The following is an 18,288-nucleotide window of genomic DNA, read 5'->3' on the forward strand; positions in this document are numbered from 1 at the left end:
CTTGTATGAGCTGACACACTCGATAGCAAAGGCTTTTTGCTGCTTTCCATGCTTGCTTTGTTTCCATCCTGGGAAGGGAAATGATGATTTGGTGACGTGTGAATTCACCCTAAAACTCCTGCAAATTCTCACCCCAAATTAAGCTAATATTCATGATCACATGAGCACGCATGCTGCCCCATCAATAGCACCTTGGGATTTTATTTTATTTTTTTAATCAACTGGTGACAATGCAATCAATTTTTGTAAAATTCACTGTGCAGAAAGAGATGCAGTTTTCTATTTTTGACTGAACGCTGCAGGTCTGAGCCCATGGCACAGCTGCCAGGAAGGAAGCAGGTGAGCAGCACAGTGCTTGTAGCAGGCCCTCCCTAAGCATCCCTGGTTTAATCCCAATATGCCAACACCACTTGAGACAGTCGGCTCATGGCAGCAGTTCCTCTCACATATGAAGACAGTTGGCAGAAGGAGAGCTTGCGACCCTGGTGTGGGCATATCACAGGAAGAAAAGGTACCTATCTGAGCTATGGGTGAATGAGTGCAGTACTTGCACGGCATTAGGGCTGAATTTCTCCACTCCATTCACACGCTGATCCTCACAACACTTCTGTTTGCTCTGGTTTATTTGCAGAGAATAACAGCTTTTGTATGACTGAAATTGAGAGAGATGAGCAAATGAAATCACCAAGAAATGAGCACACTGACCCGAGAAGCTATTTCTTTACTGTGCTAGTAAACCTAAAAATAGGTTTGATTGCATGCCATCCCACCCACGCTGGCAATTAGTATAACAAACGTAACTACTCCAACTAATCACAGCATATTCCCTGAACAACTGCGGATAGCCAGCTAACCTGCTGTGCCTGAAAGCACCTTCTGAATCCTCTCATTTGCTTTTTTATTTCACCCAGGAAAGAATGTGTGCACTGAGAGCGCAGCTGTCAAGAGCAGAAACAGATGCAATTGCTTACAACTTATTAAATGCACTACCAGTAAAATGGCCTTTTCAAGGGATCTCAGCTGGCTGTGAAAATATTGAAACAAAATGTCCCTATCTTCCCCCCTGCTTACCCGTGGTTCTCATTTCTGAGAAGAACAGGAGATGACATTTAAATCTTCACTCCAAGGCAGGTGAATATCGAGGACGGAGAATTTCAGTGAATCATAATACATCACAAGTTCTGCAATCACTGTAATTCTAGAGAAAGATTCGTAGAGGAAATAGAATTCATAGGTAAGATTTCCAGCTGGACAGGCCTAGCAGGAACGCTCCGCAGGGCTGACGCGGCCTCCAGGCCCACTTGTGCTTCTCTGTGCTGAGTTCAGCTGAGCTGAAGCCCAAGGCACAACAAATGGCCCTCAGGCAGCAAATACAAACCTCCCCCCATTGGTAGGCTTCAACTGCTCTCCACCACCTGCAGACACTCAGCCAAGCATTGCAAACCAAGGTGTGTTTCACACCAGGTAACCAAGTGGTGGTTATTAGTCTGTAGGCATCATAACAAGACCTTGTTAAAGAGATCGTTTTGGCAAGCACTGTTAGAATAAACAAAAAAGCTGAGAAACCAAGGGGGAAAAAAATACATTTCCATAGGAACTCACGTTGCAAATAGAGGTAATTGAAGAAGTAAAAATGCTGTATTTATGCAGTAATTTAAAGAAGAAAAGCTGTTTGAAAAACAAATGCTAATGTGCTCGCCAAGAATAAGGTATACAACTAGATTAATTCTCTATGGTGAGTAATTGAATTTATTGTACGTAATTAATGTGTAATTGAAAAATTCTGGAATTCAGGTGTTTAGCTCCAAAGAGAGAACAAACCCAGGTACGTTCGAATCATCGTTAGATTTTCAGACAAGCTATTCAAAAGCAGCAATAAAAGACCTCAGGAACTCATCTCAAAGATTAATTCCACCAAAACCTTTCCCATACAAACCAGAAGCATCCCAGGTTCAGTCTGAGGTTCCCAGCTCAGTGCTCGGCTGCAGTAACACTGCTGATGTAGCAGAAAGGTGCCAGGCATGGGCTGAAACGGCTGCAAGCAGAAAGAAAACCCCTGGTAATATCAGAAAGAATTAAAACATTTATTGGGCATAAATATATTACATATACACTACAGATACAGTTAAGTCTTACATACATAGTGTAGTATTTGCAAAATCTATACATTAAAATTGATATGGCAGTTTTAATACAATGCATATGAAATAGTCTAAAATTTACAATACGAGAAAACTTATGATTATTTATTTTTCTTAAAGTCGAAAAGCTTGGAATGTATGTTCCCATAGTGAGGTAAAAACTTTTTATTTCTTTTCAATTTAAAGAACTGTGCAAGGATAAGGTTCATACACATTCAGTTAGGGCACTTCTCAATCGTGACGCTGAATACTGAACTACCGTAGCCAACAAACAGGGTTAGAAAACATTTCAAGTTCATAAGGAAAAAGGCAGAACAATATAAAAACATCCCTCTCTATCCTTAAGGGCTGCAAATATTTAGTGTTTCATTCTACCTTTTCTGTCTGTCCTTTCTTTGAGAGCAGAGAGAGCTCTCGGAGCCTGACGCTGTTGGCTCAGAACGGCAAACAGCCGTGTGGGGAAGCCAAGGCATCAGCAAACTGCAGGGATGGAAACCAAAACACAAATGGTTTATGATCCACAATGCTTTTCTTCTTCTTTTTTTTTTTGTTATGAATCCCAGTCAGATCACTATGGCAGAAGATACAAGCTGAAACAATGCCTAATCCACCTCATTAGGGGCTGTCCTACTCCTGGAGAACACCTTGGCCCAGGGCTGGGCTGGGTGTTGACGTGAGCATGACTGCAAGGGACCAAGACAGAAACACCTGAAGCCACACAGTTTGCTTTTCTCTACACTTCTGCTCGCTGCTTTTACTATCTTTATATTTCAAACTTTCAAAAAAAAATAAAAAATAAAAATTGATCAGATGATACAAAGTTTTTAAAAAATATATATTAAAGCAGTTTTTCTTTTTCCTAAAAAAAAAAATAAAAATAAAAAAAAAAGGTAGGCAGGTTTGGGTTTTGTTAGCAACGCTGCTGCAATAATGCTCCAAATATAAAAATGAGAATCTATTCAAACGTCCGGGCTTCCAAACTAGCAGTCATCTCACTGGTTTAAAAAATACACTCTTTCCCCCTCCACTGAAAACAGCTCTATATGCTTTGCTCACAGAACTACAGATGCAAAGTCACAAAGTTTCGTATCACAAATAAATTTAAATAAGATGTAAATAAATTTGACAAGCCATGACTTTGGCAAAATCAAAAAAATATATATATATTTAGCTCAATGCCATTAGTTTGCAAGGCTAAATTAAACTAATTATAGTCAATAACAAAATACAGAACATTTCTAATATTTGCTACATCTAGAGAGGCACACAGAATAATTCATTGATCTTAGCACTTTCTTTCCAGAGATGATTATGTTTTGGATACATGTAAACGTTTGAATCACTGATAATGTGTTTTTTTTTTTTTTTTTTTGGCATTTAATGTAGTAGATGCTCCCATCTTCAAAAATGCAAGAAAATGTAAGAAGATTAATAATACTAGGAATGCTGCCAGGTAAAAAGTTGACCTAAAGAACAACAGTATAAAACAGACAAAAATGTAACATGCTACAGGGGGCAGGGAGGAGAATTAGTACATAAGTACACTTTTATTTTTTATTTTTTATTTTTACAATAAATAAAAGATTGCACTGTAATTGGTATTTAAAGTACTGTATGCAGTATATAGTATAAATAAACCTAAAACAAAAATAATGTTGTTTTTTCCCCATTACTTTGGTTAAGGGAATATTATGCTAGTACAGGAATCTGAATCCTAAACAATGGAGACAGAGCACAAAATAGCTAGGACAAAAGCAAAACCAAGTAGCAAAAATATACAAAACCAATGGGCAGGGAAATACACTGTGTCTGTTGCACCCTTTTGGAATCTATTTGCACCTCCAGCTCACTTATGTCCCTGAGGTACTCGCACAATGTTGACTTAATATAAATAACCCAATGACTCAAGAGTTAAAAATCTATCTTGGTGGATTAAGATGTGTGCCAGGGAAGAGGCAGGCAGCAAGAGGGGGAACACTGCTTTATGAGCAAGGACTATACTTGTGTCTCTGTACTCCAGTCCCAATTTTGCAATGTACCAAGTATTTCCATTAGCCCTGTGTTAAGAACAACGTAGGCACCTACTCAAGGGACTTAAAATAAACAGATCCCATTTCTGATACCTCCAAAAAAGTTCTATAAAATTGATACCCCTCCAAAAACAAAAAGATCAACTGACAGTGATGCTTGCTTACGTTTAGTGTAAATCTCACCTAATTCAGTAGAGACAGTAAGCTATCACCAGCTCTAATTTAAATCAGACTGAACATAATAGAATTATATCTACTATTAGATTAGGAATAGTTACATACAGTGACAAACAGACAAGTTAAAGCAGCTTTTAAATAGCTGAACATGGGAATAGCTAACTATTGCACAATGCCCTCTTACTTAAAAGTACTGCAAGAAATCAAAATGGTAAAAAAAAAAGAATCTATAATGCTTCATAATTTATATGCAGTTTGGTTACTTGATTTCTTATGCAGGCAGTTTATAGTGTTGTAACTGTAAAAGTAACAGGTTTTTTAGACTGCAGGATATTGTTCCAATTTAAATGCACTAAACAGTTAAAATAACAATTTACTTTTTATCTTGAAAAAATACGGGGCAAATGGAGTGAATAATTCATAGGCAACATTGCTAATACTGTTCAATGGAAACCTGGTACTGTTAACTAACACTGTACTCTAATCTTACTGCTATACACGCTTGTGACTAATGTTTAGGAGAAAAAGAAGAAACAAAAAAACCTGACTTGATTAAAATTTCCTAAATAATAAGATACAATAAGAGACTGTGTAAGAACTTCAGTGAAAAAAATACAACAAACCAAACCATGATGACAAGGCAAATTGGTGACAGTTTCGAAACCGTGAAGAGAACAATCTTGCTTTTAGTATCTGGTTTGCTTGTTTCTCCAGTTTGACCACTTCCTAGTTTTGAATTTCAAAAAGGTGCATCAAAACACTGATTTATCTTTCTTCAAGCTAGAACTGTAAAAACAAGAGAAGTATATAAAATGTATGGTAGAACAAAAGGATTTCAAAAAGGAATATCTGAATAAATGTGTGGATTATAATGCGTAGCATTAGTTAAATTTGTATGTCAAACTTCCATTGAATTCTCTACTTCATAAAGAAGTATTGTAATATACAGGCGAATATAATTGACAAACTTGCAAAGCCAAGTACAATGAGGGCTGCAAACTGTTCATCAGTAGCAATCATGCTCTTTATCTTCGGATCATCTATGCTTCCCATTTCTCCCGCGAGCATGATCTCATTTTGCTGAAGCATAAAGGCAACGGATGGGCTGAAAGGTCCACTAAGTTCCTGTGAGGTATCTGAGCACCGGCGGCACACACAGACGCGAAACCGATAGTCCGTGTTGACTTGAAGGCCTGAGATTTGGAATGTGGTCTCATCTCCCTTGTACACCTACGAGACAGAACAGTTACATGTAAAAAGCAGAACGAACCCCACTTTTTTTTTTGTTCATAGCATAAGGACAACTTTCAGAAGCACCCTGTGAAATATTTGTTGAGTGAAGAATGAGGGTAAATAACTCGTTCTCATAGGGCTCTGAAAGGATTCTGCATTCCACATAAAGCCACAAGTTGTGACAGAGTGGAACGCAGCAAGGATTTGGGCAAGGAAGACAGGTCAGGTCTGGCAGGGCCTCAAAGGAAGGCTCTCCTCCCCCAGGTCGAGGCAGGCTTCAGAAACACAGCAGCCTGTAGAGGCTGGGAGCAGAGGTGTCCGACTTCAAGAAGTCTCCATACGCAGCGCTCAGCAGACTGAGCACACTCTAGGGCAGGCAAGACTTCAGACAAAATGCCGTACACAAGAGGTGCACATCTCTCATGGGTGTGATAAGCAGCACAAATGTATTTCTGTACTGTTAAGACGTGACTATATGCCCAACACATTTAAGGCATGAGAACCACTTTTAGCCCCAGAATGAAAAAAATCTGCAAGCTGAAGTTATTGCAAGACATTCACTGCACAGTCAGGAAATCAGAAACAAATATTATTTTTATGTACGTTCCTCACACTTCTCTCAAGAGTCAGCGATTATGCCAGAAATTGCACTTTCAGAATTCTGGAAATAATAAAAGCTTAGTAAGATATATAAAGCTCCTCTTGGTTGCATTGCATTTGGTTCTTCAATAATCCAAATCAGCCATGTGTTTATGCTAATTGAATGGAGGTAACATATGACTCACAGCATGAGTCACAGTATGAGAAAGAGAAATAACTGAACAGCTAAGAGACCGTTCTGAGACTTAAATGGAAAGAGACCACTGGAAACATTTACGAACTCTGAAAACAAACAACCGGTCAACAATTTATGTAAGGCAGGGCTGTTGAAATAAAAAGCAACGTGTCACAAAGTGTTTGTACCTCCTGGAGAAGAAACCTGAACTTCGGACGGTCCTTTGCTCATTTAACTCCTCACAGTGGGAGGAGAGAAGAGAGCATCTCTGCCTCCTGAGAGTAAGAGCTCTGGCTGAGAGCAGTGGAAGGAGCAAAATTAAAGCTGAGCAGACACATCACTTCCTGGGTGTTGCCCCAGAGAAAGGAGAAGAAGAAAAAATCCAAATAGGAGACTATTAGCCCAGCTAAACACCACCTGAAGAACGCAACCTCCCTGCCTGTTCTTACCCCTGAGACTCATCTCTCAGTCAGGAAGGCAGACTGATTGCTTCAGAAGTACCAGCATAAAAGATGAAGGTTTTCCTTTCATTCATTTTCTCCCTTCTAAAACTTCCCCACTTTTTCCAAATACAGTTTGAATGATAGTGACTGAGTTTTCAGACTAAGCACAACTCTGCTAACACTGCTGCCTTGGAACCTCTGCTCATCTTTGCAAAGCCACTGAAAAGCAAGCTATTAAATTATAGTAACACATCACAGATAAAAACAATTACCAGCCCACAGACATAACCTGAAGGTTGAAACACCTGCTTGCAAAGAAGGTCCTCTCACCAAGACATTCCCTGCATCTATTTTCCAGCTGCAATCCCATTTCCAGTAGCCCCAGTTGTGGCAACTGTCCTCCATCTGCTCCATCATCAATGTCACACCTTGTAAAGACCAGCTAGGATTCTTCTACTTCAGGGAATCACCTCACTCCCATCTCTTTACACTTTGAGAAGTCATAACCCAAAGCATCCATCCTACATCACAGCAGTAAGCAGTGCATATTACTGGGTGCTGTTATCATCCATTTCAAAATGGATCCCCATGGAAGCTCTACAGGCCTTTGCCACAAATTAATTCCTTTGCCACCAACATCACCACTTCTAAAACAAACCAAAAGTAAAATCCAAATTGTTTTAATAGAAAATTAACCACCCAAACTTCGTAAATTACATTTCACTGATACGTAGAGATGGGATACATCTTTGTACTGAGAACACTTAACCAGTATTTCTTGTTCTGCTGGGTGGTGAGAACTGGTGTAACTGGAAGTGTCTATGGGTAGCTAATCTAAAACCTGTATCTCCAATACAGCCAAACAGAGGTGGCCACTCAATTGAGAAAAGCCAGACAGTCCAGTGAGAGAACAGTGCATCTTTAAAGAAAGTCTGAACAGCAGTGAAAAGTACATTGAATACATGAGTGAGCACTCCATGATGATAAAGACAAAACATTTCCTCTGCTAGAGCTAGGAAGGTGGTGGCAATTGCTCTGCTGTCAGTGCTTTGGGGGCTGTTTGGCACCGGAGGAGCTGTGTCTCTTCTCAGCAACAGGCAAACAATATTTGGGCTTAAAGAGCACCCACTTCTGAGAGCAGCCTGAGCCCTTCACAGCTGGCTGCAGGAGCACCCTGAGTGCCCCGTGGCAGCAGTCACTGCCTGCTGTGCTGCCTGCTCAATTTGTCTGCCTTGGTTTCTCCAGGAGCATAGGAAGCCAAGGCAGGATGTCCTCAGCACAAAGTGCATGCTTGGCTGTAAGCACTTACACTCTGCACAGACTTTACATGAAGAACAGAAAAAAACCTGATAACTATGTGTAAGGCTTTTGAACTTGCTAAACAAATATTAAACCAAATTCAACTGTATAAAGAAGGATATATATTTTTAAGTGTAGCACAGTATGCTTTGGTAGCCAACAAGTTAAAGAACCCATCCAATTTATCACTTTTACTCCTAGAAATAGTTTTCTGTTTAGGCACCTGAGAATATAATAAAAACATGATGAGCTTTTTGGCTTGCTCCCTCAGTGAAAATATCATCACAAGTAATAAACTGCTGCCGAAGCCCCTTTTGGCATTTGATACTACTGATCAAAACAGACAGCTCAGAGAATTCCTGCAGGCAAACATTTCTCAGTTTCACAGATGTCATTATATAATTCCCAAAAGCTTCAATCTTTTCTCAACGATAAAAAAATGTCAGCCACGACTGCTCTATAAGCAATGCACTGGAAAGCATAAGCTCCTCCCAGCCCCTCACACTGACTCAAGGTTACATCCATGCAAAGCTGGAGACAATTCTGCCACGATGGAATGCTAAGTTCTAACTGAATAAGCTCTGTTAGGTAGAATTGCATGAGACAAAACACAAATCTCAGCCAGCAGCTCCTGGAGTTTGCAGTGGTTTCCTTCCTCAGTTGTAAACAAGGAACATCTGATTTCCTAAAAGGAACTGTAATGCTCTATGGCTTTGCTATTTGATAAATCCAAACAGATAAAAAATACAAATACACAAAAAGGAACATATCACTCAGGAAACAGGGAAAGGAATATCTGCTTTTTTAACACGCTTTTTAGGTAGCCAAACTACTATCTGTTTAGCTCCTGCACATCAAATTCTTCAGACAGCACTCAGTAGAGATACATTTGCAATGCACTTTCCCAGAAGAAGGCAGGGATTGCTACCGAGCCAAAAGAAATGGCATTTAGGCACTTCAATGTAACCCTCCCTAGGTCAAATAGTGGAGGAAGTGTGTGTTGTGGGATGCAGAGAGCTCCATGGGGCTACAGGTGGAGGAGGCAGCTCAGGGGAGATGATCTAGAGAGAAACTGTAGCTGTACCCAAAAGCATGTCAGGGGCTACTGCTGCAGCAGGGGAAAGTGAAATTGCTTTAGCATTTCCTACTTTATATGTGAACAAAAATAATTATTTTATGTAATGTGAATGCATTTCTACAATACAAATGAAGCACAATACAGTGAGCTCCTCCTAGGCGTTCTTAGATCTCTCAAGAGCATCCCTTCTGTAAATGGATATAGAAGAACATTGCATTTTGTATTTTCTGAAGGGCTTTTGAGCAAATAACTGGATCAAGATAAGTAGCATAAAATTATTCCAGAAACAGTAACTGAGTGTTTGAACTGTGCAGCTCGGGTGATGAACTGTGTGAGCTTCCTTACTGAGTCCAATAGACTTCATGGTCAACACCATTCCACTGTGTGCACATTTGTTCTCCAGTCAGGAGATACAGTCATGTTTTCAAATGTCAGACAACTGCCATGAAAAAGTTCCAGCTCAGTTTTCTCAATGACAGAATTTTTCTTTTCCAAACTTACTGGAATGAAAAGACTCAAATCCACTATGTCAAACATATTCTTGTCAATAAAACACAGTCACACTAGTTAAAATACATAAGAACAGTATGAATGCAAAGCCAGTATTGCAAGAGGCAAATTGACATTTTCCTACTATGTCTGTTGAAATAACAACATCTTTGTAAAATGTCCTGGGGGAGAAATACAGATCTCTCTCTCTCTCTCTCTCTCTCTCTCTCAAATATTCTCTCATCTCATAACAAAAAATAGATTCATATATATCATCATCTTGATTTCTGTTTTGCACAGTCACTGTTACAGATGGTAATGCTTTCGAATTAAATTAGTTTGTTCTACTCCAGGAGATACCTGCATATGAACTCACACTCATGAGCTTTCACTCATTACAATGCTAAACAATTAGTGCTTTGAGATAAAATGAAGACTGCTTTTTTCCAACTATTAGCTATATTCGACTCAAGTAAAGAAATGGGGAGCAGACACAGAGATGCGGCTCCATGGATTTTGAACACATCTCCCTAGTTAAATCCTCTTAAAGTCTTGCCTTAAGTGGTTGCCTTGAAATTGCCACAAATAAAGTGATCTGACTATTGACAGGATTACACACAGTGAAAAAGCTTTGTGTTCGTTAGCCAAAATGCTTCAATTTGGGGGTAATTTCTGAAGTGAATTTTTGTTCTGCGAAACTCTTCTCATCGACGTTTGATCTGATGTAAAACACATCACAGAACAAGAGCCAGAACTGTGCCCTAGAGGATGAATGAAAGTGAAAGAGATTGAGGACGAGCAACCCTAAACATGAAATGAAGTGCTGCACAGCTGCTGAACAGCCTGTCGAGTTTATGTATTTTATATACTCATACCACCATTTCTTGACTGCAAAGATTAAACCATCATCTAACTTAAAGGAACATGAAGCCACGCTCAATTCTCCCCAAGGATGGTCAGAACATATTAAGCACTGCAGCTTCCTAAAGCTGCACACAGAGACTGTATGTTTAGGCTATTCTGTCAATTGAGCAACAGCAGAATGGGTCCATGTAATCCACTTATCATGGACATTAAGAAGCCATCACAGTGAACAGAGGTCAATTACCTACACAGAGATGATAATATTTCCCCTCAAATTAACAGGTTTATGAATCTTTAGCACCCACATGAATTATCTTGTATTTATGCTTGTGTTATTTTAGATAATCCATTAATTTGCAGTAGCACTCAAAAACAGACTGAAGAGAAGTAAAGGTATAGTTGCAAGAAAACTAACACCTTACTTCTAAGAATTCAATTAAGGCTTAATATATCTAATTCCCTCATTCGGTCACACGAATCCATAAAACAATGGAAGAAAGGACGGGGAAAAGACAGGGCACAGATGAAGGGCACTGCAAATAACAAAGCTAGAGGTGTGAGAGGTGAAATAAAAGATTTAGCTATGAATGAGTTCCATTTCAGATGTGCCGGGGACATGTTCATTTGTGATCTCCAGTCAGTACAGACAACTGCAGAAGGATCAACCATATTTCAGGTGCAGTAAAGCCCACAACCCCTGTGGGGCACCAGATATACAGCTGTCACACACTCGTGCATCTAAACTCTAGAGAGGAACATGATGGCTGAAGAAACCAATTTAAAGTTGTCTGAGTGAAATCTGTGATACAAGGTCTTGAAGGCTGCCCTGAAAATCCAGGAACTGATCTAGTGGATCAGGAAGATAATCCACCTGGTTCATCTCCTCTTTGGACAGCTAGCACCAACCAGTTCAGAAGCAAACATAGAATGGCACTTTCTAAAGGTGAGCTCAGCTGGAAATAGTAACCAGCTCTGGAGGGAGCATAAATCACTCCAGCGAAATAACAATGTTCTGTATATTCCCCTGGGGTGAAAACAAGCTACTACAGCTCTTGATTTTGACTCAGTCTTTACCAAAGTTCACCTGACGCATCACCATAGGGTGTAATTCAATACAGAAGAAAGAAACAACACAGAATGTTCCAAAACATTTCCATTATATAACCAATTGAGCACTATAATCGAGACCACTTTCCTACCTGCTTATATTCAGATTCTCTTCCAACCAGTACTTGCAGAACATAACCAACAGGATCGCCCTTCATGGGTGGGACCATTTCCCAGGTAATTTCACAGGCATTTCCTTCCAACTGCGTTACCCGAGGAGCTACAATAAAGATGAATATGCTAGCATTTAATATAAAGACTGCATTGAAATGTCACTTCTATTTAATAAAACACTTATGAAATAAGAACTTCAAAAGAGAACGTCAGGACATCGCAGGGTTTAATAGCACAATCTCTATCATATTTATGTAGCCAAAAATCAAATTACCATCACAAGGAGATAAAAGTAAAACTGGGACTGAATTTATAAGTCTCTCAAAAGTCCAATTTATTTCAGGACAGTCTTGCCTGATTTAAGCTGTTCTGGATTCTTGTAGAACAGTAGTACTGAGACAGAAAATTGAGTGAAATTCAGAGGTGATTAACATGATTTTAATAAATTTACTGTAAAATGAAGGTGAGATGTTTGAGGTACCTCTCACCTGTCAGTCATGAACCCCTAAATAGGGGAGTGAATGTGATGAAAACTTTGAACTTTTAAGATCTAATCGCAATGACAGGCACTGAACTTTCCAAAGCAGAAGCCAACTCACAAATTACACTGGCATTAATAAAAGCAGCAATTTCACGAAGTTCTGAGCAAACACTGCAGCAGAGGAGATGGTCTGCATATTCCTGCCATGCTCTAAGGCAGCTGGCTACATGCCATTGAAAGAGTACTGTACCAAACATTTCATTCAGGAAAAATGAAAGGAGAAACGTCAGTAGAGAAGTTAAATGATCCACATTAGAAATTAATTCATGCCTGGGAAGCAAAAGTACAAGGATTATTTTAAATACATGGGCTCGCATCTAATACCAAGCTGAGATGATCAGACCTGGTATTCTTATAGTGCTTAGACTAGAAGTCTAAGAAACTCCATTTGTCATCTGTCAAAATGCCCTCCCTGTAAATGGATCTCTTGCTAGCTGAAAGCAACAAGATGTCATATGACGCCTGACAGCATGCTAACAGGTGAGCTGAGCGTGTTTATGTATTCAAATCAGCATCTGCCGGTGGAAGGCATCAAAACAACCACAACAGCCATCAGGCTCTTCCACTGTGCTCAAAAGCACCTGACCAAAACGTGAAACTGGGAGAAACACTGGTGCTAAACACTTCACCAAGTGGTTAACGAGTGCACGTGCAAGGACACGAGCTTGTTAAAGGAGATACAGATTCCCAAGCCATGAAAACAGACAACAGGAGACCCTATCAAGGAAACAACTGATGCTGCGGCTGCATATATTACACGAGTTTCAGACTAATTTGCCACCACCCAAGAGGAACACATGAATCATACGCGGGCCCAGATGTAATCAATATCCATTTGCTTCTCTTCGTACATCTGCTGGTGTTGAGAGATTGCTAATAGATGCCTCCATCTCAGCTGACAACAACGTTCTCAATTATTTTCCTTCCTCCTTCCACTCTATTACATGCAGATTTTTCTCTGACACACAACTGTCATTATTTTAGGGTCAACTGAGTAATTAGGACATTTTACAGGAAGACAAACATCTGCTTCCGATCGATGGAGAATAAAGTTTATGACAAACATTTCTTTGAATAGCTCCAAACATGGGAAGGAATCAACACAATTCTGTCAGCTGGCTGCCTCAACAGACCTCTTCTTCCTATAGAATCACTTTCTTGCAGTAGTTTTCCCTAACACAACTTTTGTTGTTCCACTTTTCTCTGTTACAGTCAGTGTTTTGTCATGTGCCCGTGGTCCCATCCCACACACAGCCCAGTACTGTGCTCTATCCTAATGGCTTGACATTCAGCCCTCAGTATGAGTCACGTTTAACAGGGACTCAGTGCTCAGGCAGGCAAGAAGTCCATGAAACAAAATCTTAAGCGAGATCTGAACTTACCCAAATGGATTTCTATCCATCAGAATGGCAATGTGATTGCAGCACGTGCCTGTGCTACCCTTACCCAGTTGGCAGCTACAAGTGATGGCAGCAGTAATTTAGGCTCAGCATGTGCTACAGTCAGTCTGCTTCATCCTGCACAAGCTTTCTTTGCTGGGTGGTATGGCTTACACCAGGACAGTTGTGCAAGAGAGTGGATCAGCATAATCCACCATTGGGTAGGTGTAATTTACAATTGAACACCAAACAGATACAGCAATCTTCTTCCAGAAACAGCATGGAAACATATGCCAAAAGGCAAGAGAAAAAAGCAAGGTGTAATCGAAGGTGGGATCCTCACATATGCTGACTTCAGCGTAGGGAAGCCAGTCTCCTGATGCTCTCCCTGCACGCGAGGGCACTGTCCTTCCTGAGAGCAATTCAGAGCAGCCAGCCCAGGGACCAGAGGCATTACACCCTGGCAGTGTTTTTCCCACTCTAAATCTTGAATGGCGTCAAAATCACCAAAGCCAGATTTCAAATAGAATGGAACAAATGATACCTCTCTGGCAGACTAAGCAGTGTTATTTCTCACAGGAAGCAGTACTGCTTGACATATGAGTGTAAGCACACAGAAAAAGAAGGTCAGCGCAGCATCTGATTTCAGCTTAGCTGACAACAAATACATCAAATCCGCTCCCTTCATAATATTTCTTCTTGGAAGAAGGAACAGAACTACTCAGGGCAGAATTCACACATTATAAAACTTTATTTAATTAGCCCTTTTGTTCTTCTAGCAGAACACACGCTAAGTGAGATAACGAATCTGATGTTTCATCCATGTGAGACACTGTTATTAACTTTATAAATTAAAGGAAAAATAAACTCGGAACTGCTTAGCTGATCATCACCTACACAACTTGAAACAGCACGCAGCTTTACTAACACTGAGGTTGGTATGTACACATACATACTGCAGCTGTTATTTCCCCCTCATGAAGCGTTGCAGTAATTCAGAGCAATGCTCTGGAAAACTCAGCAGCAGCATTTTAACAGTTGCTGTATAACAACACTGGTAGGTGTAACATTTATGCTGTTTACATGAACATTTTGGTGATAACTTTGCTTCCCACTATCAAGTAATTTAACTATTCACAGACACACAGAAGCAACAGTCATCATTCTTTTGCATTACTGCCTACCTATGTTAATATTTACAAACTGACTGCACTTATCTTACTTAAGAAGTTATGTTACTTATAAGTAAAAATACTACATACCTTTGATTGCAGGTGGGACTGACTTAGTTGTGCAGAAGGTACATATTTCTGAGAAAGGTCCCTCCCCAGCATCATTGACAGCCTGTATTCTAAATGAGTAACAGGTGGACTCTGTCAGCCTTTGTATCTTGTACGTATGACTTGGTCCCCTGTAAATTGGAATAAACCTGGAAACAATGAAAATGAGAATACAGAATTACATGGGAGTGGCAGAAACATGTAAGTTTATTACATTTATCAGTTCAACACATGCATGTTGTGAAAACTGGCACAACATACTTTGCAAAGCACTGAAAGAACATTGTCCCTTCTGCAACTAATACTTACCTTGCAAAATGATTACATGAATTATCCAAAAACACCTCTGTCAATGCACTTCTGCTACCTAGTAATCAAAATGGGTTCAACTCATGTTTTGCACTGAGTGTGCTGCTAGTACAAAAGTATGTTTAGAACAGGATTAATTTGACTTTATTCACACACCAAGACCCACAGTTGAGATCCTACTCCCATCTGTGCCATCTTAATCCACAGTAACCATTTAAATCAGAGCATAAGGGCTGTATTTAATGTATTTCACTTTGAGGGCTTTACACCCTGAAGACAGCCCAACAGTGGAGACAGAACAAGATTCAGAGAGCACAGATCATGGAATATGAGTGAAAAGGAAGAGAGAAGAGAAAGCGTGGTTACAGGGAGGGGGAGATGCAGGATGGAAAGAAGATGGGGTTTAGGGGCAGTGGGGGATGCCCGTAATGACACGGATCTGCTTGAAAGCATGCTGAGAAGAAGAAGAAGACATGACAGAAGGAAGTGATTCCCAAAATATTCCCGTTGACAAGACCAAGTGCCAGCACATACAATCACACCCAACAATATTATGCAGGAAAAAAAAAATCAATTGAAAGAAAAAAAGAAAAAAAAGAAAAAAAGTTCAGGTTGCAAGAGAGAATCCAACTTCTACATTCAATCGCTCTGCTCAAATAAATGCTTTTCAGTAATGGCCATGTGTTAGCCAGCAATTTCTAACTGAGATGCTGACCCCAAAGGTGCTGAGCAGAATGGGGATGAGGGTAAATAGAAGGAAGCACTCATCACTTGGCCTCGGCCAGTTCTTCCTGGGGACAGTTCTGAATCTGGAGAACACAGCGTTACCCACACAGGGTAACACACAGCTTTTGATGTACACTTATTCAAATACCTTAACTATTTCAGCTGATTTGAAATCCCCAGGAAGCCAACAAAGTGTTTTTGACCTCCCGATATAGATGCTTAGCTTTACTCTGGGTAATAACTCCTGATCCCTTTGGCTTTGTGTGAGATACAAGGCACAACCAATCTGAGCATTTCAAAGAAACTGGGTCTGCCATTAGCTCTCAGGGACAGAAATCAATTCAGATTACGTTATGATTGAAACCCTCACAAGAACAAACAGAGATCAAAAGTCGTCTGTAATAAAGGAAATGTTCAGGTAATTTAAATTGCTGAGAATGTACTTTGAGGACTGATGTGACTTACTACCTCCAGCAAGTCCTAGAGAGCCCCTCACCCTGATTAAAAATCAAAGAGCTGTGCTCATGAGCTCTTAAGAGCACATTTTAAAGTAGAATTCCAAAGATAAACTTTTCCCAACCTTAGGCTTACGCAGCTTTATGCTTGCTATCCTGTGATAACCTTTCTGAGGTTCACATAAGCAGCACTGGAAAGTTGCAAAAGACTGCACCCTGCACTCAAGCCAGATCTCTGGGGATCTCTGCATGACGAACAAGCCCCTTATGTAGGCCAGCAGTACTTAGGGGCACCAGAGAGCACCGAATAGCAAAAAAGCAGCAATGCAGTGTTTTAGACAACTGCTCTTTCTGTAACCAATTGCAGAACTGGGTAAGCATAGGAGGCTAAATATACTTCACCAGCTAACAGTTCTGCACACAGTCTGGACTTATAATGCAGTTGCTAGACATACTTATAGAGTGAATACCAATGAATGCTAGCTTTTAAATTACAGCTTTGCCTCTTGAACACAGGCAAGGTTTCATAACACTGACAAAGCCATCTGGCAAAGTTCTTCTGCTCCTCATGCCATTTGGGGATTGGAATAGTATTCCCATCCAGTTTCCATCTCTACTTCTTTTTACTTCCATCTCTCTATCTCAAGAACTGCTTGTAATGAAAGCAGAAAGCATTAGAGAAAAGCTTGCATCCGCATTCAGCACACAGGACTGCATTGAAAGCACACTTAAATCCGAAATTCAATCATCTTTGAAGAAAGATGGCTTCCAATTTTGGAAGAAGAAAGGCTGATTAATAAGTCATTCAAACTTATTTGCTGTTAGGCTTTACCCTGACAACAGCATCTGAAGAATGCAAATCATGAAGTAAGAAATACAATGCAGATGAAACATTTTAACTTTAAAATACCACATATATAAATATATAACAATAACAATATTTTTCTATGATCATCACAGGTACTCTGTACTTCTCCAGAGTTATTTCTGTTATTTAATAAAATACGACAGCTTCCATTTGATGGAGATGGGTATAGAACTGGAACAACACATCCTCCATGTTGTCACTACTGCAATGCCTGGATAAATTAACAATTATGTAAAGACACAATTTGTCCATCTGATTGCAAGTTCATATTATTGCAAGTTGATTTTTTAAATCTAAAGATACCTTTAAGTACACTTTTAGAGTTCCATATACTTTGCGTTCTTGCAAAGTCTGGCATGGCTCAATGTGCTTCATACAAGACCTGTTCCACACCTTTTCTTAAGAACAAGCCAGCTTGGAGCTGCAAGGAGTTCATGTCTTATATACAGACAGGGCTGAAAGGTGAACTGGGCTTGAGAACTGATAGAAGCAGGGCAGCCTTGTACTGGATTCATTCCCTAGCTGCTCCAACATTATGTCAAAGCAGTTGCACTGGCAAAACTGTGGGGACAGTATGGGAATACCAGAGGTTGAAACAACCCAAAAGCATTCCTATTCCTATATAGGAATGTCCTTAAAGAAATGCTTTGCGCTTTGGATCCTATTTTTTTTGACACTCATTCCTTTCAAGAGAGAAACAAAACCAAAACATACTTGAGTGCATCTCAGACAAGACATTGTAATTCCCTAACCCCTGCCTGCATAGACCACCCATGTGAATCCCCGTGCATGCTGATAGCACCTATACATTTTTGTTTCTGAACGGTTTGCCCAGCCCAATTTGAAAGGCAATGGGCTGCACGTTTTACTCTGATATGTTGTCTTTGAGAAAAGACTACTTGTGTGGGCTACCTGTGCTTTCAATGTAGTTTTGTTGATGTTGTTTGTTTAATATGTATTTTTAATATGTAGTAATATGT

The 18,288-nt window shown here is 39.9% G+C and overlaps 1 protein-coding gene across 3 annotated transcripts in view; it reads right to left on the reverse strand.

Annotated features, from left to right (window-relative positions):
* Window positions 1–2,063: 2,063 nt before the first annotated feature.
* Window positions 2,064–18,288, reverse strand: part of FNDC3B (fibronectin type III domain containing 3B) — a 142,192-nt gene continuing 125,967 nt past the window's right edge. For all 3 annotated transcript variants that reach the window (XM_010716921.3, XM_019619145.2, XM_031554994.1), the window contains 3 exons: window positions 14,933–15,099; window positions 11,729–11,856; window positions 2,064–5,578 (listed from right to left, as the gene is read on the reverse strand). In XM_010716921.3, coding sequence (XP_010715223.1) covers window positions 5,267–5,578; window positions 11,729–11,856; window positions 14,933–15,099 — 607 coding nt within the window. In that variant the 3' untranslated portion in view covers window positions 2,064–5,266. The remainder of the gene's footprint in view (window positions 5,579–11,728; window positions 11,857–14,932; window positions 15,100–18,288) is intronic.

Source organism: Meleagris gallopavo, chromosome 11 (genome assembly GCF_000146605.3).
Source record: "Meleagris gallopavo isolate NT-WF06-2002-E0010 breed Aviagen turkey brand Nicholas breeding stock chromosome 11, Turkey_5.1, whole genome shotgun sequence".
Taxonomy (NCBI): domain Eukaryota; kingdom Metazoa; phylum Chordata; class Aves; order Galliformes; family Phasianidae; genus Meleagris; species Meleagris gallopavo.